Source organism: Drosophila novamexicana, unplaced genomic scaffold (assembly GCF_003285875.2).
Source record: "Drosophila novamexicana strain 15010-1031.04,08,12 unplaced genomic scaffold, DnovRS2.1 tig00004554-arrow-pilon, whole genome shotgun sequence".
NCBI lineage: Eukaryota > Metazoa > Arthropoda > Insecta > Diptera > Drosophilidae > Drosophila > Drosophila novamexicana.
In genome coordinates, this window is record NW_020825051.1 from 1,494,077 (window position 1) to 1,520,953 (window position 26,877).

Below are 26,877 nucleotides of genomic sequence, written 5' to 3' on the forward strand. Positions count from 1 at the left end.
TTTGATTCGAATTGATTTATTTGAAATGTCGACAAAAACACAAGTAATACTATAGGCCCACAGCTGTGTACGCAGTGGGACTGCCAGTTTTGATCCATACGGTCGCAGGTCCAAATCAAAACCAAATAACAAAATTAGAGACACGCACACACAATAAAATGTAAAACTTTGGCATGAACAAATCATAAATAAATATGTATATATATATAAGTTCTTTAAATATGTAGCTTAATATCTAAATCCACGATTTGTGCTCGAAACGTTCAAACTTCCGCTGGTGCTGGCCGCGCCCAACGGATTCCTGGCGCTGCAAACGTAGCTGCCGTTGTCATCTGCAATGAATCAAAAATGTTGGTGGAGGGATGTCGGAGTGATAGGTAGGGAGGAGGAGGCGGGGGTAGAACGATTAATGAGCTCGCCGAGCAGTCGAATTGCAATGGCTGGGCAACTTACCCGGATAGGCCTGGGGCAGTGTTAGACGGCACACGCCGTTCCGGTATTCAATGACATGCCGGCTGCTTTGCTCCAAATGGCCCCCGTTGTGCGTCCAGTTTACCTGCGGCTGCGGATGCGACTGCACAATGCACTCGAACCGAGCAGTGCCGCCCACTCCCACCGCAATATCTTTCAGGGGCTGTGCCACAGATAGATAGAACAGAGAATTACCAGGTTTAGTAAGTTAAGCGACCCGGTTGCCCGGGCACCCAGGGGGGCCGGGAGCCGGGTTAATGACTGCGCTTACCGTTATGAATAATGGCGGCCTTTGTGCCTGTTCATCGCGATTCAAATGGGCATTGACGGGCTCCGTATTGGGCAATTCCGGCACTAATGATGTTGGAGAACCATTAGAAACTGCAGATTTGGCTTAAAGCAGCGTCCATTAGTGGGATTAACGCACAGGCAGAGACAGACACAACACAACAACGAGCATTTTTTTTCTTTTGTTTTGATTTTTGTTAGAATATTTTCACTTTAAACACAAGACACAAAACGAAATGCGGTTCATGCAACAACAGAAACGAGCACAACTTGGGTTAGCATGCGGTTTGATGGGATTAGCTAAGAGGCACTTAAATCAAGTATACGCCGCGTGGCGCAGCTCTGGCTGCTACTCACGACTTTGCAAAGCTCAAAGCGGCGATCAGCAGCAGCTCTGATCTGATAATTTCCTGTTAAACGGTGTGATGAGTCTTAGTTACCAAATACCCTGCACACAAAAGCAGACATACAGCACACACACACTATGCAGCGCCTATGTCATTTCTTACCCCTTTTTCATACAATTTGAACAGGCACTGGGTATAGATATTTAACTACTCATCACCCACAATTTAAGCGCAGTCTTTTAAGCCATGCTGATTGAAAAATTTGGACAATCGATAGCTGTTATCGATCAAAAAATTGATTAGTGTACGCAATCAGATCGCTGCTGCTGAACGCGATCAACGAAAATTACAACAATAATGTGTCCTATACTAGTTGACAACATCGATAGATAGCCAGTTGCCTGGTTGGATTGGCTTCCCGCCATCTGTACCTGTGCGCACCAGCTGCTCGGGCGGCAGACGCGGCGCCTGCGCGTGCAGGCGATCGAGATGAATGTCGAGGCTGTGGCAGCTGGGCAGACTGTAGCGCTTATGGGCGAAACGTGGCGCCATTGGCGACCTGGTGCGCCCATAACCGCGACGTTGAGTCTCGCTGTCGGAGCTGTAACCATGGGGTGTGGCACTGGCACTGGGCTTGGCCTGGGTGCGCTCGTGCTGCACGGGTATGACCAGTTCATTGCCAGCGGCAAGTTTCAGAGGATACGGCGAGTGGCGGCCATTGTTATTGATGGAGTTGTGGGTGTCTTTGCTGTTCCACTGGCTGCTCACAAACTTGTGGCCCTCGCCGGGAAAGAGTATGCCGAACTCATAGCCAAAGTCGTATTTGAAATATATTAACCCGGTATTCGGATCGACGCATTTGGTGCCTGGTTATGTGTTTTTTTTGTGGTTGACAATTGGAAAGGTTTGTACAAAACTTAGAGATAACATATACAAAACTGGTTTTATGGGCAGTTAGTTTGATGCGTAAAAAGAATTTCTCAAATCTTCAATCTCAAATCTAAAATCTCAACCAATTAGAATGAAACCAATTCATGTGTTTGGGCATGCAACGCCCATTTCTACTGTCAGTTTGGTATTTTGAAAAAGCTTCACTGTACTTACCGTATTGCGAGACCCGCGACTCATCCCTGTAGGCCTGTGGCTGGTTGCTACCCTCGCTGGGCGCGCGTCTAAAGCCAGGACGCAGAACGTGACCGTTCGAGCTGCTCTGCTGGCTCTGCAGGTCCCTGCTGACATCTTCGATGAACTGATGTGACTTCTGTAGGAACGTGGAGCCCATACGCTTGCCCTGACCCTCGGCCTGCTCATGCAGGGTGCTGTAGCCGTAGCGCGGCAAGGTGCCCGCTCGCAGCTGCTGCTGCTGATCCGTCTGGTCCATGGAGCCATCCTGCTGCCGGCTGCCGTACTGCTGCTGCCTCATCGTGCTGTTGCGATTGAGGGACTGGGTGCGATGCTGTGTGGTCACGGTGCTTCCGCCGCGTTGCTCCTTACGCAGCGTATTCACATCCACATGTATCTTGCTGGGCATTTCCGGGCCACGGTCGAACTCCATGGGCGAGAGCACGCGTTCATAGGTGCGCGGCAGGCTGCAGGAGCGACCCGCAGTCTGCGGCGGGGCCACACGGCGATAGCCCTTCGTCAGGCCATCGCCGTAGGGTGACCAAAGCGGCTGAATGCGTGCGCCTTCCACTTCGCTCTCGTAGTCGCTCTCCCGAAACTCGCCTGGTATAAACTTGGTGGGCGTGGCCGGCGGCGGCAAATGCGATTGACGCGAGGGCGTTCGACTGCCCGCCGGGCTATAAGGGAACGGCTCCAGAGCTGGTTGCGGCGGCTGCTGCTGCTGATGTTGGCTGTCAAAGTGAATGACGCGCTTGGTCTGCTGCATATTGACAACCCGCTGGGAGCTCTCCGTGGACTCGTGCATCTGCATCACATTCTTCGTCTCGTGGGCCACCTTGGCCATGTGCATGGGCGCACCTGCCACCGCATTGTAGTACATGGTCGGGCGTGCGCTGGGCAACGGCTGCTGCTGTTGCTGTGTGGCGGCTATAAACTTGGCCGCCACAGGCTTCGGCTTGAAGACATGTTGTTGTTGCTGCTGCTGCTGCTGACTTGTCTGATACTGCTTTGAGCTAGTCTCGGTTTTAATCTCGTGGCGTATCTCCTTGCCAATGGGCTCGAATTTGGGGCGCGTATAGCTGCCCAGCTGCGGTGGCGTCGGCTCAAACTCCATGGGCGAAGGCGTCACCACCACCACCGGCGATTTGTGACCGTTGGCAATGTTGGTGCGCGGTGTGGGCGTGGGTGGGAATACCACGCGATAGCCCTTGATATCCGAGTCCGATTCATTGGCTCGCGATACCGAACGGAAGCGCTCGTCCACCTCGCTGCTGTAGTCGCTGAACTCCGCCGCGGGTGTCTTACGCTGTGCCGGCACTGGGCTGGACGTCACCAGGGGCGTGGCATTCGATGAGTACTTAGTCTCGTGATGGGTGGAGCTGCTGCTGCTCTGCTGCATGTTGCTCGTCATGCTCGACGAGGTGTATTTGTAATTCTGCGAAAGAAATCATTACGATTAATGTTCAAGATCGAAATTAACAATTTAACATAGTAAAAAGACAACGAAAAAGTGTTAGATATCAGGCGAATGCATAAACATAATTAGATATTTGGTTAAATAAATATACAAATACATATGAAAATGGTTTAAGATTATCACACGAAAATGCACGATCAGGCGAATCATTTGAACGATAATAAAATAAGATGAGGTATTATTTTTTGTGCCTGAGACATACAATTAGAGAATAAATTTCTTTTCGACCGATTGCTGAAAGAGAAGCCTTTAAAATAGTAGTGCGAGTTACTAGGGTCTTTTCGATATTATAGATGCCGAGTATTTTTATTTTCAAGCGATTGTCTATGGCTGTTATATTATATAATGTCTTATATCTTGAGTATCTTGAGAAACATGAAACTGGTATATAAAAAGATTGTTAAACAATAATTTTATTTGTGTCCGATCATTCATACTTTTTATATTATATTTTTCCGATCGGTACAAGTCTGGCTCATGTACTGTCTACAGCAGAGAGACAGGCTTATGAAAAGTTCTCTAAATGTAGGATTGGTTTGAATAGAACAGACAAACGGACCTGATACTAATCAAGATTATACAAGGTATATACCTAGTTGAAATGAACACGACTTTTACATAAGCTCTACAATGGTATAACAGTGCGATATCTATTAATATTTAAATGGGCCGAGCAAACGCAATGTTAAAATGGCATGTTGAATGAGAGTTAGGGGCAAGCCAGCTTATGAGAATGGTTAGACAAGGACAACAAGAAGAGAGAGTGAGGGAGCGAGACAACAACAAGGTGACAAGGGGAACAGGACGCAGCCAGTTCCAAGTGCTACATACAACAACGACAACAACAACAATGACAACAACACACACACATATATATATACGGTAGTATATATAGAGAGACTTGTTTAGAGAGATCTATGCGAACCTTCGCCTCCTGACTGTAGCTCGTTTGCTGGGGAGCCTGAGGCTTTGGCGTAAAGTAGAGCTGGGCCGGTGGCTCGGGCTGCAGCTTGGCTTGCGTTGGTGCAGGGTTCGTCGTTGATGAGGACTTGGTTTCGTAGAAGCTACTCTCCGACTTGCGATAGCTGGAGTGCTCCTCTGTGTCCGCTGCGTAGCCACTCGACTTGAACGATGACTCCATGGTGGCCTGCTGCTGGCGCGCACGATTGCCCGGCTCATCGGACTCGCTGCCGCTGTACTTGTAGCGATCGCTCTCGTAGTCGCTTTCGTAGTGTGCGCCGAGGCGATTGGGCATGACCGGTGGCGGTGGGCGGTAGACGGAGCCGTTGGATTTGGGCGCCGTGACAGGCGTTAAGGTGGGCACCGAATGCGGCAGCACCTTGCTGGGACCCTGTAGGAGATTCTGCTCCAATTTCTGCTCCATGCTCTCCACCAGCGAATGGCGACGCACTTCCTCATGCTGCTTGGGAGCATAGCAAATCTCTGGCGGTGTGCCCGGCTCAAGTTCTATGTTCACCAATCGGGTAACTGCAGCCGGTGCGGGCGTCAATGGTACCGGCTGCGTAATAGTTTTGGCCACCTGCTGCACCAGGAAGGGAGCATTCAGCTCCTTGGTGGGTGTGGGTGTAGGCAACTTGGCGATGCTGATCTGCTGCTCTGTCTTCTGCTCTACATCGCTCGTGTAGCCAGCAGTGCCGCTGGGCGTCCACAGTTTCGACATGGCCACGCCTTCCGCCGATGGCTTCGGCGATGGTGAGCGCGTATTTTGCTGTGCAGGAGTCGCCAAGACCGCCGCCGGCCGCACAATCGGCTGTCCGTACTCCACCTTGATCTCTTTGGTTAGTGTTGTTTCATGCTGCACGCTCTGCAGGTTCAGGGGCGGCGGAAAGACGGGCACACCACCCTGTGGTGGTGGCTCTCTTGGCTGCACTTCTTCCAGTATCTTGATCTTTTCATGGATGAGCGGCTGCTTGGGCAGTTGCTTCTCTGTTTTAGGCGTGTAACAGAACTCTGGCGGTGCTCCTGGTATGAGATTCATGCTTCTCAGCTCCTCTGCCAAAGTCTGAGCCTGCGGCTGACGCACCACCGTCTCCAAAGGGCGAAGTCCCATGGGCTTGGGTCGGGTTTCCTCATCAATTTTCTTGAAGTACTCAAAGGATGAGGACGATTTATGTTCGCTGGTGCTGCTCTCATATCTGGTGTTGATTTGCGTCTGCATCTGCGCTGGTTGTTGTGGTTGTGGCTGTGGCTGCTGGCCAAAAGTCGTGGCCACAACGGGCGTACAGGGCTTGGGTGGCACTGGCGGCGGGGTTTGTGTAACTCCAGTTTTGTAACTGGCCTGTGTATCGGTCTGATCCATGCTGGCAGTGTTGTTGTTGTTGGTGGTGTTGGTGGTGGTGGTGGTGGTGGTTGGTGTCTTTGGTCGCATATTCAGCTCGGGCAGGTCTAGATTTGTCGATTTGTGCTCTAGACGCATTGTTGCCTCGGTGGTGCAACGATGCTCAGTGATTACTTTCGACTCGGACAGGCCATGCAGATCGTTGGCAGTGGTTGCATCGGTTTGATTGGTCTGATATGACTGGGGCTCTGTCTTGAAGTGGTTCTGTGGTGGTACGATTGATGATATACGATATGTGTGTATGTGTATATAGTATATATTGTTGCATGAGAACCCATGTGTGTGATGAGCAAAGCGAAACGAACGACGTCGAAATCAATGAGAGAAGAAATTCACAAGATTTGTTTATTATAAATATATATAAATATATAAATCATGTCAAGAACGTAACAAGTCGAAGAAATAGTATAGTATAGATTTGCATAGAATAGATTAACAGTTCGATAAAGTCAAATATATGTGATATGTAGGTGGGAGGATAGATAGATACCAATTGCAGTCATAATAAGATCTTTTTTATATATTGAGCACATGCACACTTACTTCAGTTTTGAATTCACTGGCGGGCGCCTCATATATGATCGTCTTCACCACTTCCTGCATTCGCTCCGGCGATGGCTCCAATATGGCACAGTCCGCAATGCTCTTGGCCTCGCCGCCAGCATTCGTTGCCCTCACCATATACTTGCCCGAGTCCGTCGTTTGGGCTGCATGTGAATGAAAAGCTAGTTGAGAGAGCCCCAAGGAGCACACCAGAAGTGCTTACCTTTCTCGATGATCAGCTTGTATGAGTTGCCCTGAGCAAGCAGGCGATGCTCTGAGATGCCAGCATCCTTGAGTGGCTTATCATCCTTCAGCCAAGTGACTGTTGGATCCGGCAGTCCAGTTACTTCCACTTCCATTATTAATCGCTCACCCTTTTTGCTGACCTGCGCCTGCAAACGTCTGCCAAAGACTGGCGGAAAGATGGTCTCTGCACGAATAGAAGAATGCAATCGTTAGAAGAATTGGCCAACAGTTGCGGTCCATGTGTTGTGGTTCACTGTGGCTGCAGGCCACTTTCAGTTGAAAGCCACAACACACAGAAAATAAATATTAGCTTTTGTATGTCATTGCAACAGATCTTAAAGATATCACAAAAATAATTTACTTGTACAGCCGTCCAAATGATCAGCTATAATGAGTAATTCGTGTAGACAGGCAGTAAAAATAATTTTCTTTTTTGTTTTCAAACACATTTCAGCTAGCCACCCAGCCACACACGACGACAAATACGCGAACAGCGAGTAAATGAACAAAAACTTGTGTTCAACAAAATTTACATAATTATTGCACACTTCTGACCCCCCTAAAACCCACTCGTTCACCCCCTAATGCCAACCGCGTACCAAAAGGCAAAAGAAATAAATAATTTAGAAATGTCTGTGTAAGAAGAAAAAACTTTGCATTGGGCAAGATGTTCCCCTCGGGCTAGCAAAAGTTTTGAATATAAACAAAAACAGCGAACGCCACTAAAAACTCATCAATATGCGAAACGGTCGGCATTGACGTTTGTAGATCTATTGACGCCCCCAACAATGACACTTTAATGCTCCCAGCTGATTGATGTGGCGCATGGACGGACGAAAAAAGTATTGACATACGATATAGGCCATATGTGTGTGCCCTATTTCTTATGTACCACACATTGGTTAGCTCATTAGAGCGCGGAACTTAATTAAAAACGTTTGTTAACATTAACAGTCGAATTTAACATCAATATTAACAGCGTTGTTTTAACATTTCTACAATCTGTTATGTTTCAATATATAGCTCACATGTACGCCACGTTGCATTAGAGCTCCTAATTTAGATTAATGCGTTTGTTAATGTTAATAGTTGTCTGCGTTACTTAACAGCAAGAAGTTGTTAGCATTAATTTTACTTACTTTTTACCACCAGATCCGCTGTGCTAGTGGACTGTCCCACCGCATTGGATGCGGTCACAGCGTAGCGTCCCGCATCGGCCACGCCCACTTCCTTTAATTCAATAGTCACACGATTGAATTTGTTGGATATTTTTGTGTGTGCATTTTCAAACAGCTGGTCGCCATTTTTCTCCACCTTGATCTCAGGCGAGGGATAACCATCATAGATGGCCTCCATGCTGACATTGACGCCCTGATCCACAATCTTGCCCGTTAGGGGCGTGGTGAAACGCGGCGCTATCTCCTTGCGCAGTCGCGTTGGCGATTCGGGTATTGTCAGTGCTGGAAGCGGTGCAGCTCCATTAGAGGAGGACTGCACCAGCGTAAAGGATTTCTGCTGAACGCTGGGACTGTTCATCTCCTTGCTCTTGTGCAGCTCCTGGTATTGATGGCTCTCGACAATTTCCGGTCGCTGTTGTCCCAGCTGCTTGAGAGACTGATCGATGTGCGCCGAGGAATGATGCACCTCAGTTTGTGGCACATTTCCCTCATAGGAGTTTACCTGGGATGTGGAAGTGGTGGTAAAGGTTTGCTTCTTGATGGTCACGCGCGAAGATTCAGTATTATGCTCCTGGGTCATGGTCTGCACATCGCTGGAGGCGGGCAATGGACTGCTGCCAATAATGTTCAGGAAGGCCACACAGGTAGCTTTACCCGCCTCATTCTCGGCCATGCAGCTGATCTTGCCGACGGCATCGTGGGTTAACTGCTGTATGGTCAACACCTGACGATCACCGCTGGTGGAGACCAGAAAGTTGTGTCCATGCACCGGCTGGTCATTGAAATACCAATGCACCTTGGGCGTGGGCTTGCCCAGCACAATGCACTCGAACTTGACCACATCGTCGATATGCGCCTGCTTGTCACTGAAGAGCTCCTTGAACTCGGGGCACAGATGTCGTTCGACAATTTCCACAGATGATTGACTGCTGCGACGATTCTCAGGGGCATTCACGGACTTGACAATTAGATGCGAAAAGCACTTGGCATCGCCCGCGTTGTTCGAGACCTTGACCGTGTAGACGCCTTTGTCGCTGGCAGCCACATTATTAAGAATGAGCTTGAATATGCCCGCCTCGGTATCGGATTGGGTGGCGACACGATCATCCAGCTGCAGCTCCTTGTTGGTGAGATACCACTGTGCTTTTAACGGCTGATCGCCGCTGGTCTGCACCTCCAGCACGACCCGCTCGCCCTCATCGGCGAGCACATCGGAGAGCAGACGCTCGAATTTGGGCTTCGTTTCCTTTGGCAGCGATTGACGTTCGACATGTGCTCTGGTTGCTGGCTCCGACATGTTCAGCGGTGTCACCTTCAGATCACAGCTGCTTGACGTTTCACCCGCCGAATTGATGGCAACCACTTTGTAATTGCCCGCGTCCTCTTGGTACACTTCCTGGATGAACAGGGAGCATCGATCACCCTGAAACAGTAGCTGCACATCCGCCGACTCCTTAACGGGTCGCTCATTGTGATACCAAATGACCTCTGGCTCCGGCTGGCCCACAATCACGCAGTCCAAGCGCACGGGCTTGCCCTCAAATATGGACACATCTTTCAGCGGCATATGCACCGCCGGCCTGATGGGCTCAATATCGCTGGCCATCTCAGAATCGGACGTCTCGTTTGGCAGACGACCCTTGACAATGATGTTACAACTGCTGTAAGCCTCGCCAGCTAAGTTCTTGGCACTTAATACGTAGGATCCGGCGTCGTTGGGATAAGCTTGGGGGATTGTGAGCGTAACGCGACCGTTTTCGTACTGAAATTTTTGAATTGAAAAATTGAATGTATTAAGCATTGACTGCGGCCAGCATCTCAGTGTGCATATTCACCACGTGTTGAATTATGAAGGCGACGAGGCCTTGTGTTGAGTTTCTAGACTAATGGCTAATGCTTTCAATTTGTGCCAGTTTTTGTGCTCTTTGTATGTTTTTTGCAATTTAATTTTCATTTTACACCCATCCCCAAAAACTTATTTATGTTTGGCGCGCGGATGCGGTGTCTGTGTGCGTATCCGGCGCGGGAGTCTACTAGAGAGAGAGAGCTCCAGCCCCCTCACCCCTTCCACATAATATTTGGCTGACGTGCTGTTTATTTGGGTAAAGAAACTGGAAAATGCCTTTGTTTAGCCCCACAAATTGCAGGAAGCGTCTGAGTACAGGTGTTGTTCCATATTGAGGCAGCACCTCACAATAGCACTATTATACAATGGCACAGACATCTAATCGGATAATTGCATTATTTGTATATATAGATCGATCGTTTAATTGTTTAATCCGTTAAACGCAATGAGATCATGTTTGCTTTGTCAAAAAGGCAATTAAAAGCAATGAAATCATTTTGCATTTGGCCAAAAGCGTCTTCATATTCAAAAAATTAAATCAAAATTTTTCACATTGTATATATAGTATAGATATATACACAAAGTGTGTATATGGTACATATATGTTCCACCGAATAACGGCGCCCACAATAAACAAATTGGCTGACAGCGCCCACGTCGCACCACGACGAGAGATGACTGTGGTGAATTGGATTTGCGCCGCACCACACGGCTCGTTGCAACTGGCCGCAAAGATCATGATGCCAAAATATTGCAGCTATATGGCTGGCATCGTCTTAGCCTGTAATTTATGGTTGTGCATGTGCATCTCCCCTGTCTGGTAGTGTGTACTATGCGTCGGCGTATTTTTAAAACACTTGCCTTGAATTTTGCGGTTTTTCTATAAGTTTTTGTTGTTTCTTTTTTTTTTGCAGTAGCCTACAGCAGCGCCTATCTAATGAAGCTAATGATGGCACCTCCTCCCCTGCTGCTGCTGCTGCTGCTCTCTGGACACACGCAACGCTGACGTCAGCAGCGAAAGCGAATCAAGATATTAAACATGTTCATTGAATATTCTATGGAACTATACGCAGAGTCGTATAGTATATGCCTACGCCCACCCGCAAGATTTTCGACTGGTTATTTCGCAGTTCCAGCAAAGTTTGTTTATATAGCAGAAGATGTATGTATATATGATTTGGGGGGGAACGCGCCATCGGGGAATTGTGCTCTGTGCCATTTCATTTTCGCAAATATGCAAATATTTTTCCTGTATGCCAGACAGAATGAGTGTAACAGTGTATATATATATATACAATTTGGATCCCTAGAGTTTCAACAAAAGACTATAATGTAGATGGCTATATGTAGAGCTTGGTGCTTGGCACAAGGGTATTTGAAGTTCGTACTAAGCAGTCAACTGTATTATTACTTTTGTGAAATTTTTCCCGCATGTCAACAGATTCTCGCTTTTACTCACTTTTGAGTCGCGTGGCTGAAACGGCTTGCCATTGTGTAGCCAACAGATTTCGGGCTGTGGTATACCGCTGACCATGGCCTCCAGCTTGATCTTCTGTCCGACACGCGCCATCGCGTTCTGCAGAGGCATCTTGAAGCAGGGCAGCTCAGTGGGTTCTAGTGCTGCAAAGCCGAGATTGTGAAGTGAATAACCGATAGGTAAAAGTTTACTATGTTAAAAAAAATAAACCTACGTTCCACAATCAGACTAGCCGAGCAGTGCTCTATGCCAGCGGGATTGGAGGCACTGCAGGTATAGACCGCATCATCCTCAAGGAAAACCTCGTCGAAGCGCAACTGGGCCTCGCCATTGTTATAGCTGATGACATAGTCCGGCGAGTCGTCGATGCATTTGTCATTTTTGAACCATTGCACGGTGGGCAGGGGCACACCGCTGACCACGCACGAGAACTGGAAGGAGGTGCCCTCGGTGGCCTTGCCGGTCTCCAGGAAGCGCAAGATGCGTGGTGGCACCAACTGCAGCTCGGCGGCGTTCTCGCGCACCGTCAACGTGGCATTTGTGTCGCAAGTGCCCACCAGATTGGAGGCACGGCAGCTGAAGCGCGCCGTGTCTGCGGCAAAGGTCTCCTCAATGACCAGACGGCAAATGCCCTTGTCAAAGCTGGTCTTATAGTCCGCGTTGGTCTGTATGCTGATGCCATCCTTGAACCATTCGACACTCGGCTCCGGTGTGCCGGTGACCTCGCATTCGAACACAAAACGTTCGCCCTCGCGGGTCAGCGTATCCTTGAGCGGGCGCACAAATAGCGGCGAGGCGTAGCGAAGCTCCGTGAAGATCTGATTCACCTGAATGTCCTTGCGTATGTTCTCTGTGACAATACGCTGCTGATCCACCTGATCGCGCAGGGTTTGTAGGCGCGTTATTTCCTCACGCTGTATGCGCGCCTCGTTCTCGCGCTTTTGTCTGGACTCCTCTTCGCGCTGCAGCCTGATTTCCTCTTCACGCCTCAGTCTGATTTCTTCCTCACGCTTCAGTCTCGCCTCGTCTTCCCGTTTGGTATGCAGTCGCGCCTCCTCCTCGCGCAGCGCCTGCAGGCGCAGCTCCTCCTCCCGCTTGGCTATGTCTCGCAGCGTCTGTATGCGTTGCTCCTCTTCGCGAGCAGCCTGCTCCCGTGCGAATTGCTCTCGGGCCGCCTGCTCACGCACCGCCTGCAGACGCGCCTCCTCCTCGCGCACAGCCTGCTCGCGCAGCGATAATTGTCTCGCCGCCAGCTCGCGCTGCGCTTGCTCGATGGCCGCCTGTTGACGTTGCGCTTCCAAGCGCGTACGCTCCTCCTGTGCAAGTCGCTCTCTGGCCTCTGCCTCACGCTTTGCCTGTTCTCGTTCCGCCTGTTCGCGTGCCTCGCGCTCGCGCTGCTCCCGCTGGCGCTGCTCCTGCTTCAGGCGTTCCTGCACTGTATTTATGTCCATCTTCAGCTTGATAAACGCTTGGAAAATGTTCATCACGTCGTTGTAGAGCGTGGACACCTTATTCATGTCGTGGGCACACTGCGATGCGCTGTCCAACTTAGAGCGCAGCGCAGACTCCCGACTGGTCACATACTTCTCAATGTCATTGACCAAATTGGAGGCCTCGACGGCATCGCGCAAATACGGCACTTTGTTGGAGACGCTGTTGTAGAAGTAGCTGATCTCGCGGTACTCCGCATCGATCTATAATAGAGATAGGATGTATTATTAGAAGATCTGATGAATTGTCCAACTGCTCTTTTTTACCTTTTCGACAACCTCGAAGAACTCGTTTGCCTGGTTGAGGCTCTTTCGTTTCTGCTTCACTTGATCCTTGAAGCTTTGCCATTTATCGTTGAGCTTGCGCAGCTCGTCCTTAACATACGATTCGCTTTCGGGATTGCTAATGAGCAGCTGTTGGCTCGTCGACTCGGTAAACTTCTCAATGCGTTTCTCGAGCAGCTTGCGAAATGGAGAGAGCAGAGGGTAAATCGTGTTAAAAGTCTGCCAAAAATAAGTACATACATCACAGCTCATTCTCTTATTAACCCATTAAAGCAGCAGCAGCTAAAACAAATTTCTGGGCAAACAAGTGCAGGCCACAAGCGCAGCCAAAAAGAGCTTAAAAGATATAGATACTTTTGTATCTAGTGCCTAGGCAGAAAATCCATAAAAATCAGAACGTCAAAAGCAATTTATAACAGCAAATGTGCAGCTAAGAGGAGTGAATTTCAAAACAGCCAAGTGGCAAGCATTCAAATTTTTCGTATCTCTAGCTGTGTATCTGTATCTTTAGCTGTATCTGTAGCTGTATCTGTATCTGTATCTGCCGCACTGGCTGCAAGATGTATTTCCCAAGTTTTTAATTACAAACTAACGACAGCTGCCGCTGCCCGTTCAACGCTGCGCTGACAGCGACAACATTTTCAAACTTAAATTTGAATTTGTACTTATTTTCGAAAATGTCTCAACGCTTTTTTGGAAATTTGATGAATGTGCCGGGGCTGCTTGGCAACTGTAACTATGTGTGAGTTGAGTTGCGGCCCACCCAAAAAGGGCGGCAGCCAATGCAAAACAAAAATAAAGAATAGAACTGAGCGAGAAATTGCTCTTGCCACATGCATTTGGATGGGTTACTACTTGGTCTACCTCCAACGTATACGCTGTCTGGCCCCAGCGTCGCTGATGTTGCGTCGATTTCACAAATTTGGGCATTGAACACTATAAAATTGATGGTAGCATTAAAATACCTCGCATCCAATCTCTAGCTGTTAGTCAGGAACCCCTACTCACACGCCTCATCGGGAGAGTTCACTCACCTCTATGGTACGTTCAAAATACTCGAATGCCAGCGACGTGGTCTTGGCAGCTGCCAGACTATCGACACTCTGTCCATTAATATCGTGCAACTGCTTGCTGACGCTGTCCAGACTGCGATCGATATCCTCCAGATCGCTGCGGAATTGCTCGATCTTCTCCAGACGCTCCAGAGTCGACATTGTGGCACTACTATTCGACTCGAAGTGAATGCGCAAATTCTCCAACAACTTCAATATGCGATCAGTGTCGATTTCGCGAGCGCCCGGCGGCTCCAATACTCGCACACGATCGATCAGCAGTTCGGATTGTGTGATTAACGATCTAAATTTATCCATGCAGTGATCGCGGAATTTCTCATGCTCGGCTATGGTGCGCTCCACGCCCGAAGATGGGCCCGCTGTCGTCGTCGGCTGCTGCTTGGCAAAGTACGCATCGACCTCTCGGCGCAGCTGCACAATATTCTCGAGGAACTGCAGCACACTCTCCAGCAGAGTGCGATAGTCGTATTTGATGCCATCCAACTTTGCTTTCAGCATGCGCAAATTGTTGATCACTTGCTCGATCTTGGTAAGTGACTGCTGATCCTTGGTCTGTATGCTCAGCGTGGTTTGGATGCGCTGCTGTATCTCCTCCTGGGCACGTTCTATGTCCTGCGTCACATAGGTGAGCTTCTCGCGTGTGCTCGTCAGCAGCTGCTTGGAGTCCAAGCTGGATGTGCTGAACACCGGATACAGTTGTGTATCCACCTGCGTGCTCTTGGCCACGGTCTGAGTGAAAGAGATTAGGAAAATGTTATCGAGAGATTTGATTTGATTTATTATCTTTGCAGCTTGCCTCCTCGTTATCGCTCATGACTTTCTCAAGTAGATATTCCACTTCACGCTTTTCCGCAATGCTCGTTGTCCAATTTTCCAGACTGCTCGTCACGTCGAGCTGCCGCTTACTGAAGCCGTTCAGCGTCTCTTCCACTGCCTGTACTGAGGATTTCGTCTCGAGATATGGATCCACAATCTACGCAGCGATGTCGTTAAAAATAGCATTAAATAAAATCAGTTTCAGTTTATTTTATTTTTTACTTTGATTTCTTTTCTTGTTTTTTTTTTTTTAGTTTTGCGTTTGCCTTTTTGGTTTTTCTAAATTTCTTCCTCAAGTGTCTTGACTGACAAGTTGGAAAATTCGAGGAAAGCGCGTGGCACGTGGCACGCATCTGCCAGTGGCCAGGGTCTGACGCGTTCTGGCGCACAAGAGTCCAGACCAGAGCAGACCAGAACCGAGATAGGTCTGGCTCTCTATGTATAGACAGTCAGCGCAAATTGCCTGTTTTTATTTATGGACTCAACTCGACTCGAGGCGTCGGCAGTCAAGCGAATTTTCTAATTTCAAATCTTTCTATGTGACTGCCGCACTCTGGCGCTACTCTACAGCACCGTCCCCCTCACCCACGTTGTCGCAGCATGTAAGAGGGAAAAATTGCGTTGTCGTTTCTGATATATGTTTATGGTGAGGCTATGGCCAACCAAAATCATATTGTTGAAAATTTATGTGCCTGAGCTGGCAGGTACAAGAACTGGCTGCGTTACTTGGCTAAGATGCAATCAACACTTGAAATATTTTCCTAGCTCTATGTGCGAAATACACTTACTAAACTGTTAAGCCGAAAGAAAAGTGTTGATTGAGATCTTAAGTAGCTGCTCGGAAAATAAATGGGGTAAAAAACAGTTCATCTGATATGATAAGTACCAGACAAAAGATTACCCTACACTTAGCTTTAAAATATTTTTTATAAACTATTATATATAAACTATTTGAAGACTAATCGTTTTATATATCAATTCTATGCCTATTTCACTTTATGATTATAATATATATAAATTAGTTATATGATAAGTATCAGACAAAGCATTTTTTATTATATGCCTGCGTATTATATGTACAATATAGTTCCAATAAAAAGCGATTTTCAGCGATTTTCATCCCGAAGTATATTGTTGATTGTTTTTCTAAAGAACCCTTTTCTTTGGTATAGTTATAATACCTGTTTAGAGGCATGAGCATAATAAAAGCCACCGCCCAATGTATTTTGGCTTTTGTTTTGCAATTCGCAATGCGGGCTGAAAATAGCAAGCGTTGCATCATGCTGGAGCATATTATAGTCTGGTCTGGATCTGACGGACAGTCTGCAAATGTGCCAGCTGTCAGCAGCTGACATCAGCGGTTAGTAAAAATAAAAAACTGCACAAATGCATGCAAAGCCCTGCCCTAACATTAGAGAATTCCAAAAAACTACATAATAGGTATGTATATAATGTATCTATATATATTGCATAGATACCGATACGGACTTTTAAGTTGATGAATCGCTGGCCAGAAGACTTGAGCTCAGCGTAGCTGGCGACGATGTTGGCCCATGTGGCCTGTAGGAACTGCAGCTTGTGCTCGTCGGGCGTTTGGAGTAGCTGACGCTGCACGTGATCCAGCTGACTAGAGAGCTCGTTGGCCTGCTCAAAGAACTGAATGAGCAGGGAGACATAGTCGACTCGCTTGAGCACCATATCCTTCAGCTCTATCCAGTGCTTGTGTAATGCCTCAGCCTTGGAGTCCACATCGTAGCGCTGCTGTGGACTGAGCGACTCCAAATGCTGCTTAATGGACTCCAACAGCAGATTGATGAGCTCACCCTTGATCTGAAAAAGAGAGAGTGTTGAGCCCAGGTTTGTGTAAGCAGGTGATTAAACTTACCTCCAGATCCTGCATTAACTCATGATGTTGTAGCAGGAACTGCTTGGCCTGATGCAGATTGCGACCCATGTTCACGCTCTGCTGCAGCTGCAGCTGGCCGGAGGCACGCAACCAGGCGAGCAGCTCGTTGTGCTGCGCCAGAAATTCAGACAGTGCACGTTGAACGCGTTGATGGTCTTCGCTGCTGTTCGCACAGATGCCCTCAACATAGGCCTTGCGGTTCTCCAATTCGTCCAGCACACGCTTGATACCCTGAGTCTCTGGCTGTGTGCGTCCCACCTCGTCCAATAGGCCATAGCCTAGGCGCAGTGGCTCCTCGGTAAAGGTGCGCACATCTCGGGACACCTTAGCAAACATTGCGTAGCTCTCGGCTGAATTGGGCGGCAGCTTGACGCTGGCCAGCTCCAGCTCCAGTTTTTCCAGCACGCTAAGCGTGTGCTCCGCCTTGGCAAAGAAATCGCGTGACTGCTGCAACCAATGCTCTCGCTGATCCACGAGATCCAGGTGCTCTGTGCAGCCACTGAGCACCGCATAGGCGCGCGCACAATCCTCATCCCCAGCAAAGTGACCGGGTGCCTGGACTTTATCCTTGGCACGTGTGATCTTCAAAGCACGATCGCGCAGCAGCAGCGCCTGCTGTTTCCACTCCCGATACCTGAGCAATGTCTGGTTCGCCGAATGCTCGCACTCGCCCAGGCTGTACATGGTGTTCAGCTCCTGCTTGGCCTGCTGCAGCGCCGACTCCAGTTCGATTAGCTCACGGCCAAGCAGCTTCAGGGCCAAACACTGCTCCAGCTGGGTCTTGCGCGTTTGCCAGGCCAGCTCTAGTGCATTGCGACGATCGTGCAGCGCCTCCAGCCACTGTTGCACTTGGTGTACGGCTCGAGTTGCATCCCGCTTGATGTGCTCCGGTCGCGTGTCCAGCGTTTCGAGCTTCTCCAGCTCCTGTAATTGAGTCAATAGCTCATTGCCATTCTTAAGCGCTGCCATGACGCCGGTCAGCATCTCAATGCGGAGCTGTTTAAATTTGTTGAGGAACTCTTGAACGCCAGCCACCTCCGTGGGCAGCATTGACTCGTCGCAGGCTAGCTCCAGCTGATCCATGCGCCTAAAACACTGTGTCATCTTGTCGTGAAACTGTGTGCACAGGTGCAAAATGTGCTGGCGATCCTGCAGCAGATTTAAAATATCCTGCCAAATGATGTTTAGTGTGTCTGCCATGGCATTGACTAGCTCCGAACTGATGCGTTTGCTGGCCAACAGTTTATCGGCCTTTTGCACAAACTCCTCCATAGGCCCGGGCAGGTTCTACAAAAGCGTGTGGTCAGTTAAATGGTAGTGATTCAACAGCTTGTGTATATAGATACCTGTAGATTACGCAGCGTCTCATCGTGCTCTCTTTGCATGTGCAGCGATTCATCCAGGTTGTCGCCAAGCGCTGTGATCTTTGGCTCCAGCTCCACAACCTTGATATAAATCTTTTCAGGACTCTGTAAAAGGTTCAAGTGACATAATTCTACACAAGCAGGCAAGGACAGCTATGCTCCTTTAAGGAATGTTAACAAACTTTTTACAAAATCTTAAGACCTTACTTAAATTCTTGATGGATAGGCGATCAGAGAGATAAAGTGATGCCAACTGAGAGAGTGTCAATACAAAAAAGAAAGAAAGAACGACAGCTACATAGCGAGTCAGTAAGGGGAAAAGAGAGAGAGAGAGAGAGAGAGAGAGAGAGAGAGAGAGAGATACACTTACCAAGAAAGAAAGATCAACATTTATATTATAACCCTTAGCCCCATAAATGTGGTTATGCTAAACATTTTCACAGTCACGTTCACGGCCTCTGCTTAAGTCGTATCAATGCTGCGTTCTCATTCATGAAACTAGTCGCTGACATTGTCGAAGATCTGGTGGAAACCTGCTCAGGCGACGACAATGCTGCACACCAGCTTCTAATTTTGGTAGTCGGCGAGTTATCGATGCACAGCAGCAACAACAACAAGAGGAAGAAGAAGAAGAACAACAGCTCCCAACTCTATTGGAGCTGTGTGTGATTGCAATGAAGGTCAGCATTGACTTTATATGGTAATGGCATCCGTTAGTTTTTCCTGTTGGGATGCGCGTGTGTTCATATGTATATGCCTGTTGCACCACCCCCCGCCTCCAGCCACCAGCCGCCTGCTCTATACGAAACTCCTGCTCATACATATTTGGCCAGAGTTATGTGGTACCAGTCGCTGTCGGGGCGCAGAGAACATCTCAGCTGCTGCCACTCTCAGTGAAAGCCACGGCAGACATTTAGGTAGCGTCTGCCCCATCAAATATTTAAGAAGCCGATGCGTGGGTGTTAATTCGTTTGACAGTCACGAATATGTTTGTTTTTCCGATAGGGCTAGTCAAACGTTTTTTTATATTTATGTATTTTTATTTCTATCTGAAACGAGGCATCTTTTAACCATATCGGGCCGAGTCGCAACGTTTAGCTGTCTATTAAATTGAACTTTAATTTGTTTGCTGAGGGTCCACAGAGCGCACAGCTGCCGTTCCCAATGCATATGTTCAAGATCACCCATCTAGCTAATGACAGTAATCAATCAATTACAATGAAAACTAATAACCGTGCTATTAGACTGAAATTACACCATTGGCGCCCAGGGGCATTCAACATCCACATCCACTGTGGCACTGGCTCCGACTACGACTGTGGCTCTGGCTGTGGCTCCGGCTAGCTTGCGTAGTTGGACGTGAGTGAGTTTTCAATATGCATAAATAGATGACTGTGTATCTGGTGCTGTGTAGATAATTCAACTTCATGTAACGGCTTCGTTACACCAAAATACGCGTCACGTCAGAGCCGTCTAACTGAAATGTGAACCTTATATGGTGTATGACAGCACTATAAGCAGCCGGACCATAACTAAATTCACTAAATATTCATATATACTCATATGTATGAGTATACATATTCACTGTGCACATGGCGCTTCATTCATTGCAAAATTTTTGAATCATATTTCATGGTGCCGCACGCAGCGAGCCATTTAAATTGTGTGCATTTTGGTCATTTATAAAGCCTTTGGACACAACTTGGCTTAGCTGTAATAAAGAGACGGAAGTCTAAGACGATCATGTCAGTAGGATACGATACGATGATATAATACCCCATGGGCAACAGCAAGGTTCTGTGTGTGTGTGTGTTCGTCTGTCTCTGTGTAGCGTCCAGTTCTGAGGCGCTTAGCCCAAACACGTTTTTGGCTTTTAAATTAATACTTTGTGTCAGCGTGTAGAACACGATTTCGATATAAAATTACCTTGACGTGGTTATCGTTTGTATGAAATCATTGCGCGCTTTTATAGAGCGCTCTTTCATTACCTTCGAGTGCCCGGCTTTTAATACCGATGCCATTTGATGATTTGATTGAGTATCTCAAAAGCTGTGCACGCGCAATAGCGTGGGCGTTGGCAGATTTCTCGAAAACTTTGCCAATTCAGCAATTGGCAATAGCCGACACGCGACTTACGGCCAAATGAGAGTTAGCTTTAACAAAAGAACAACAAGAACTACCGGACATACTGACATGTTGCCCTTGTGCATCTGTGCCGGAATATAAAGTGTTAATATTTGTTAAATATTTACTTAGCTGCATTTATTGATATGTTTATTTGGGTAACGTTTTGAAAAGTTTTTTATTAATCAAGGCTTCAAAAAGACTTTATAAACGAATCATAAAAAATGGTTTGATTAAAAATCGAAATTTATTGAGGAAGATCTAGTCGCAAAGTATAAACAACTTTTGTCTAACGACAGTCGATAGGTGAGAATTTTGGGTACAGATAAAATTTAGCCCGCATCTTGCATATAAAAATATTTACGACTTGCAATATTTTCAGAACGGCGGGCATTTGTTTATAAAAACTCAATTTACCCAAGCTGGGATTTGGGTTAATAGACATGGAAAACAAGGCTCAGGATACTAACCTAAAAACAAAGAGTGGATTCGAACCGTGAACCGCTAACAATCTTGTTTTGGGTTTGCAGACATGGATTAATTGCTTTTGTTTATAACAATTATCCTGCGCACTGCCAAGCAAAAAACCCAACCGGATTTTGCTCCAATTGCCTGGAGTCCTGCCTATACCATTTTTCTTTTGAAAACTAGTGCAAACAAAGCGATTGTTTGACTTTACCCGCACAATAAAAGACATCACCTGAATAACAATGAAATGGGCCCATTAAAAAAGCATAAATCAATTATTCACTGACCCGCACACATCGCTTGCGTCAACATTACCTCGATAGGTGCCGCAGCTGCCAATTGACAATTGTAGTGCACATTAAAAAAAGATTTAAACAAATTGCCAAAAACTATAAAAACCGCATTAGCATTAACGTATTGTGTGTGAATTGATAGGGAGCAAACAGTATTGACAGATTCAGCTAATACGCATATGCAAATGTATTTGCGGAACATTGTTATTGTTTTCATTTTATGTACCCTGTATTTCAAATGGTGCGAGGCGTAATAGTTTTTTACTTGCATGTGTACATATGTGCTTGATTGAGACGAAGAGCTGAATCGACATATTTGAAATTTGAGCTATATATATTTTCGTAAATCAGAATAATTGGTTTTTTCTCCTTCCATTTACCTAAGCTCGATAAATATCGATTTATTTTCAAACGCAAAAGGTAACTGCTAGCCAGGCATTTCCGACTGAAGCACACGTGTGCTCAATGCTCCAACGCGCTTTGCGCTGTGTGATTGATGCATATTGGCTGACTGAGGCGGGGCCGACTGTTAGAGTTGATGTGGAACTGTTGTAGAGCAACGAGCTGTCGGCTAGGCTGGTTCAACTTGACTTGAATTTTGCCATAAAACATTGTTTTTGTTTTTCCCCATTAATTTGCATTGCGCTAACTTTAATGATCTAACAAAGGTTAGCGCGCGTCACTCGCGTGTGATGTCAGACTTTTGAGTTCTATAAATACACGAACAATAAACAAAATACACATAAAATATGTTTCAGTTGTACCTGCGTATGTGTGTGAATCTGTGTGTGTGTGTAACCAGTTCCCAGGCAGCAGTGTTAAATATATGAGTGGATAGGACACTATCGCGGCGCCCCAATCAAATGCAATTTAAATTTCAATTTAATTCGCAACCAGGCGAGAGATAATTTCTATAATTGTTTGTACAAATTGCTAACCACGACTCGCTGCGGAGCCAAAAAGCAGCAGTCGCAGCCGCCGCCGCAGCCGCCGCAGCAGCCGCAGTTGCAGTTGCAGCCACAGTCGCAGTCGACTTTCATTGAGCGTTTATCGGTAAATATCAGCTTTCATGTAAACATGCAATATATTTCGCATCTAACCAATACCCAGAAAACGTGGCCGCTTCGCCCGGTAATTACGGCAGCTGCTCAGCTCCTTTGCCGCTGCGAGATAACCTGGCCAGCAGATGCAGCTCCAGCTCGCAGCCAGACCGGGTGCTCCGATGGTCCGGTGCTCCGTCGATCGGGTGCTGGTGAATTTATGCCGCTGCCTTCGATTATCAATCAGTGCGTGCCAAAACTGTTTTGTCAGTTCGCGCTAAGTAGGAGCTGCATTAACTACGCCGATAGACGGGCCACAGCTGCCAAAGAGACCGGCTTGGATGCATTGCCAACTGGCAGCGTCTGCGCATAGAATACATTATTTTAACTCTTTTGCTTTTAACACTGGACATGTTGACAACGTCCAGCGCCACCTCTTGGTGTGGTTGCCACCAGCTAGGGCTGCACAAACAGCGATATGCTAATCCCAGTTGTTGACTGATGCGTAAAAATCATGGTCAGGAAAAGAAAGATTTTTTAATTGAATAAAACAATTTACTTGTGTGGATAAAGTTGCTCCAGTTGGTATATAACTGGCTAAATCCTAATGATGCCTTAAGAGGTCCACGACAAGAGCCACAATTTTATTGCAATATTCTTGCTAAGTTTTGATTTCATTTAACTTTGAACTAAATTTTTCTAAGGTGTAAACATTATCTATAAAATGTGCTAGACGAGTTTCTGGTGTCTATCAGTTGGCATGCAAGAACTCAAATTTGTGAGCATTTATGGAATGCGACGAATCAACTTTTGATTAAATAAATATTTGGTATGACAGTTAATCCTATAACTACACAACGTGCTGTGGTTTGGCTGCATAATTAGGCGCTGCAAATCACTCTGCGAAATTACTGGGCAATAAATCACAGTGACAATAAGGCAGGCCGTGATTTTAGATGGCCCATCCCTCGTCGCAAGTGCGAGAGGAATGCGCAGCTTTTCATGCGTAAATTTATGTGCCTGCCAAGCATCGTAAACATTTCTTTAACTTGGCACACGGCTTTCTTTTGCCAGGCCCGGCTCTGGCCTTATATCCAGCTCCAGCTGCGGCTCTAGCTTCAGCTGCAACTCCAGTGTCCATGCTCTGCGCAGCTGCAGCCGTTTCACCCACGCCAGCCCAAAGCGACGGCACATAACTTAAGCTCACACACACATATCTAACTTATGTGTCTGCGTGTGTATTTGCTCATATGTCTGCGCAATTTATGAGTGAAAAGCTGCGACTTTTCCAAATGAAAATGCCATAAATTCAATTAGCGCCGCCGCCGTGGTCCATAGTTGCGCTTCGATTGCAAATCAGAGCAGATCAAAAAAAAAAAAAAACCAATAAAAGAAGCGAAAAAATAGATACTTCACAGCTCCAGCTAGATAAAGCAGGTCGCCTTTGCGCACCAGTTCCCGCCATATCCATCAGATTGTTTTTAACCAATGCTAATGCCAAATGAATTTCGCGCATTAGTTCCAATTATGGAGCAACTGGAGGCGTCTGCATGCTTGGCACGCTTCAGAGAACTATTTATTTAGACTACAGCTAAATAAATATGTAAATCTTGAGGGGGCCTTTGAAGTTTTTTTGGTCTGTTTGCTTTACTTTAGACCCGTCTGCTACGCTTTTAATTGGCTGCAGTCAATTTCTGGCTGTGCTGACCAGCAAAACCATTAAAAATAGGCCCAAAAAACCATGGAATTTACTAAAGAAACAAGTCTAAAGATACAAAAGCAAATTGTATCAATTGTAAATATTCTTTTATAGAAATGTTTTGGGGCACGGAAACTACAACAATAACAACAACAAGAGCAACAACAACAAACATTGCGACCAAGACAATAAACTTTTGCGTAAATTTCTTAAAGCCATTGAGATTGATGTGTTGCCCAAGAGTTACATGTGTCTATTAAACGAATTTTATTGGCCAAGGGTTGGGCATCATTCAGATGGAGATACGGGCTAAAATATGCTGATTTATATGGAAACATAAAATGTAAATCATGTCAATGAATTACGAGTCTGTGTGTTGATTGTGATTGAAAGATTTCTAAATGGAAAACTAACTGAGCTGGAATCGGGAGATGTAGAGAATTGTTAACAAAATTATACCAAACAGGCAGAAGTTTCCCATATGCTCCGGCTCTTGACAATGCTCAAGCACATTATTTGTAAAATAGAAATTGGTTTTTCATATATTCAGCACGCTCCGAATGCTTTTCGACAGAAAAACTACTTAACAAACGCAATCAAACTTATGCAAACCACAAAAAAAGAGTTAAATATTTATCTGTAAAAGAAACTTTGACATATGCACGAGTACTCGAAGTTATTAGCGTAGTCTTGAGCACAGCTGGAAAACTTATTGTTGCTTTAATCTTTTACGAAAAGCTTTCCACAGACTATCCATAACTTTGAATGTGCTTCCGCTTTTCCCCGGCCCCCGTGTCAGCTCATCACTCTCTTAGCATAACAATAACAAGAATAACAATAACAAACAACTGAGCTCATCGAAAAGTATCTTTTAGAAACATGCCACGCCTTTAGTTATGGCTCTGTACGCGCACTCTATGTATTTGTATATGTATCTACATCTACATCTGTTTGGTTTTTTTAAAATTATTTTTACATTTTTTTCGACTTTGTTCTACAGCTCCTCAGCTAATTTGTTTACCTGCGTGTCGAAAAAAGCTGCTTTCGTATTTATTTTAAACATTTTTGGTGGCACTCCAGAGTTGCAACAGGTAAATCATCCTCTACAAATCAATTTAACTGCTGCCATTGGGTGGGTGAACAAGTTCTCGTATTGTTTTCATTTCGTATAAAATTTGAATATACATGTATTTTAGCCTTCTATATGCGAGTATTTGGCAAACGTGTTGAAAAGCGTTTTACAAAATGTTCCCAACTGACTCATGCATTTTGCAGACGCGCCAACACAAAATAAGAGAAAAAATTAAGAAAAAAAAAGAATGCGTAAATCAAATCGAATGCTAAACATATGGAGTGTTCAGAATGAGGAACCCATTGAAATTGTTGGCAAAAAAAAAGTGGCACAAAGTGGCCGAAATTTCAATGAGTTTTGGCGAGCGAGTTGAATGAACAACGAAAATAAAATACAAAAAAAAAAAAAAAACAGAAAAACAAAACCAAGCCCGTGGCGTCGTCTATAATTATTGAATGTTGTCTGGGGCACGAAACTTGTAGCTCTTCCATTCCTCAATCTCAATCTCAAGTTCAGGCCACAGATTGTAGCCTCAAGTTCGCAACGCATGTGAGGCCCAAAGTTGGCCATTGATTTGTTATTATTCCTCCTCTTCTTTTGATTGCCGGGCTACCCGTTTTCACTTTGTGTAGCTTTTTTCCTGCTTGTTGTTCTTATTGCTTTTTATTTTAAATACATTTTTTCTGGGGCGCTGTCAGGCAGGTAGCAGCTGCGCCTAATTTGCCAAAGTATCTTGCAGATACATTTCTTTTGTCACGTTAGAACGCGCACGCTCGCCTCCGCTGATGTCAGACAACCTTGAACCTTTTGTTTTAGTTTCAAATATTCGTTCCCTCATACACAAATATACACACACACACAAATCATAACTGCTATCAACAACTTTTGCTTTCGTTGTGGTGCGCTCAATGTGCTAATTGGCACGGAAATTATATTAAAGCCGGTTTAAAAAAAAAAACCGAACAACCAGTTTTGGGCATTAGTTGAATTAAAAGTCAAATATTTGGCTTGTATGTGGGATTTGTTGTGAAGTTTTTCAAGCCTCCCTCAAGGGAGGCAGTTCATTAAAGGTATATCAGCTACGTAGAGCAAATACTTAATAGAACACCTCCCAACTTTAGTTAATACAAAAATAAAATAGATAGAAATAGACAAGAAATGATAGTGAGCGAGGGGGAATCCGCGAAAGAGAGAGATAGAAACATCTTAATTTGGTAAGTGGGAGAGGAAGACAAGACAATCTCGAGCATCACAAAGAAAGGTAATACACATGTCTGAATTTTCTTGTATACCCTGCAATAAGATATCTACGTTTGTCAGGACTATCATCTACATTTTTGCCCTTTTGACTTAGCTGCATAAATTGCAACGGTTGCTACTTGGAGCCATAGTTATCTATTGGTATCTGCAACTATGTCCATGTAGCAGTAGTTACTGCAACAGCAACAACTACAAATACAAATACAACGACAACAACTCACTTGCAAGAGCGCTATCACCAGCTGGATGGGTCCACAGCGTACGACAACGGTGCCAATGGTGGTGGCACGCAGGGAGGAGGACGTCGCCTGGCTTGGCGTTGGCGACGATGATGACATTGTTGCTGAATAATTGAAGGCGTCTAGCTGGGATTGTGACTGAGAGTGTGACTGGGGCTGCAGTTGCTGGCGATTCGAGGAGCTGGCCGAGTACAGTGAAGACATCGATGAGTCTAACGTTTGGCGACGTTCCATGTTGTGGCTGTGAGCTGTGAGCTGTGTGTTGAGTGTTGTTGTTGAGTGTTGTTGTTGTTGTTGTTGTTGACTGGTTGTCTTCTGCTGGTTGTTGTTGTTATTGTCGGCTTAGCGGCTACGTGTTGTTTTGTGTGTTTTGCGTGGGCGTTTTTAATCTTTC

The 26,877-nt window shown here is 46.2% G+C and overlaps 1 protein-coding gene across 5 annotated transcripts; it reads right to left on the reverse strand.

Annotated features, from left to right (window-relative positions):
• On the reverse strand, window positions 1-26,767 carry LOC115769853 (muscle M-line assembly protein unc-89). 5 transcript variants are annotated; one of them, XM_030714838.1, is made up of 19 exons: window positions 26,466-26,767; window positions 18,271-18,393; window positions 16,904-18,211; window positions 16,507-16,848; window positions 14,999-15,175; window positions 14,164-14,931; window positions 13,994-14,065; window positions 13,112-13,306; window positions 11,569-13,048; window positions 11,337-11,497; window positions 7,993-9,793; window positions 6,831-7,037; window positions 6,608-6,771; window positions 4,631-6,268; window positions 2,211-3,663; window positions 1,538-1,972; window positions 743-825; window positions 454-634; window positions 1-332 (listed from the first exon to the last, which is right to left on the reverse strand). In XM_030714838.1, the coding sequence occupies exons 1-19, from the start codon at window positions 26,715-26,717 to the stop codon at window positions 229-231; spliced, it is 10,944 nt and encodes a 3,647-aa protein (XP_030570698.1). In that variant the 5' UTR covers window positions 26,718-26,767; the 3' UTR covers window positions 1-228. The 5 variants fall into 5 exon arrangements, with proteins under 5 accessions (XP_030570698.1, XP_030570694.1, XP_030570695.1 ...); XM_030714834.1 differs by lacking the exon at window positions 13,994-14,065; XM_030714835.1 differs by lacking the exons at window positions 4,631-6,268; window positions 13,994-14,065.
• Between the last annotated feature and the right edge of the window lie 110 nt (window positions 26,768-26,877).

Bases quoted from the DNA above. Each gene is read 5' to 3' on its own strand.
- LOC115769853 (XM_030714838.1), bottom strand. From the start codon at position 26,717: ATGGAACGTCGCCAAACGTTAGACTCATCGATGTCTTCACTGTACTCG. The intron at 14,066-14,163 runs GTGAGTGAACTC...TCAATTTTATAG, and splicing joins ATTTTGAACGTACCATAGAG to TGTTCAATGCCCAAATTTGT. The intron at 6,772-6,830 runs GTAAGCACTTCT...ATTCACATGCAG, and splicing joins CAAGCTGATCATCGAGAAAG to CCCAAACGACGGACTCGGGC.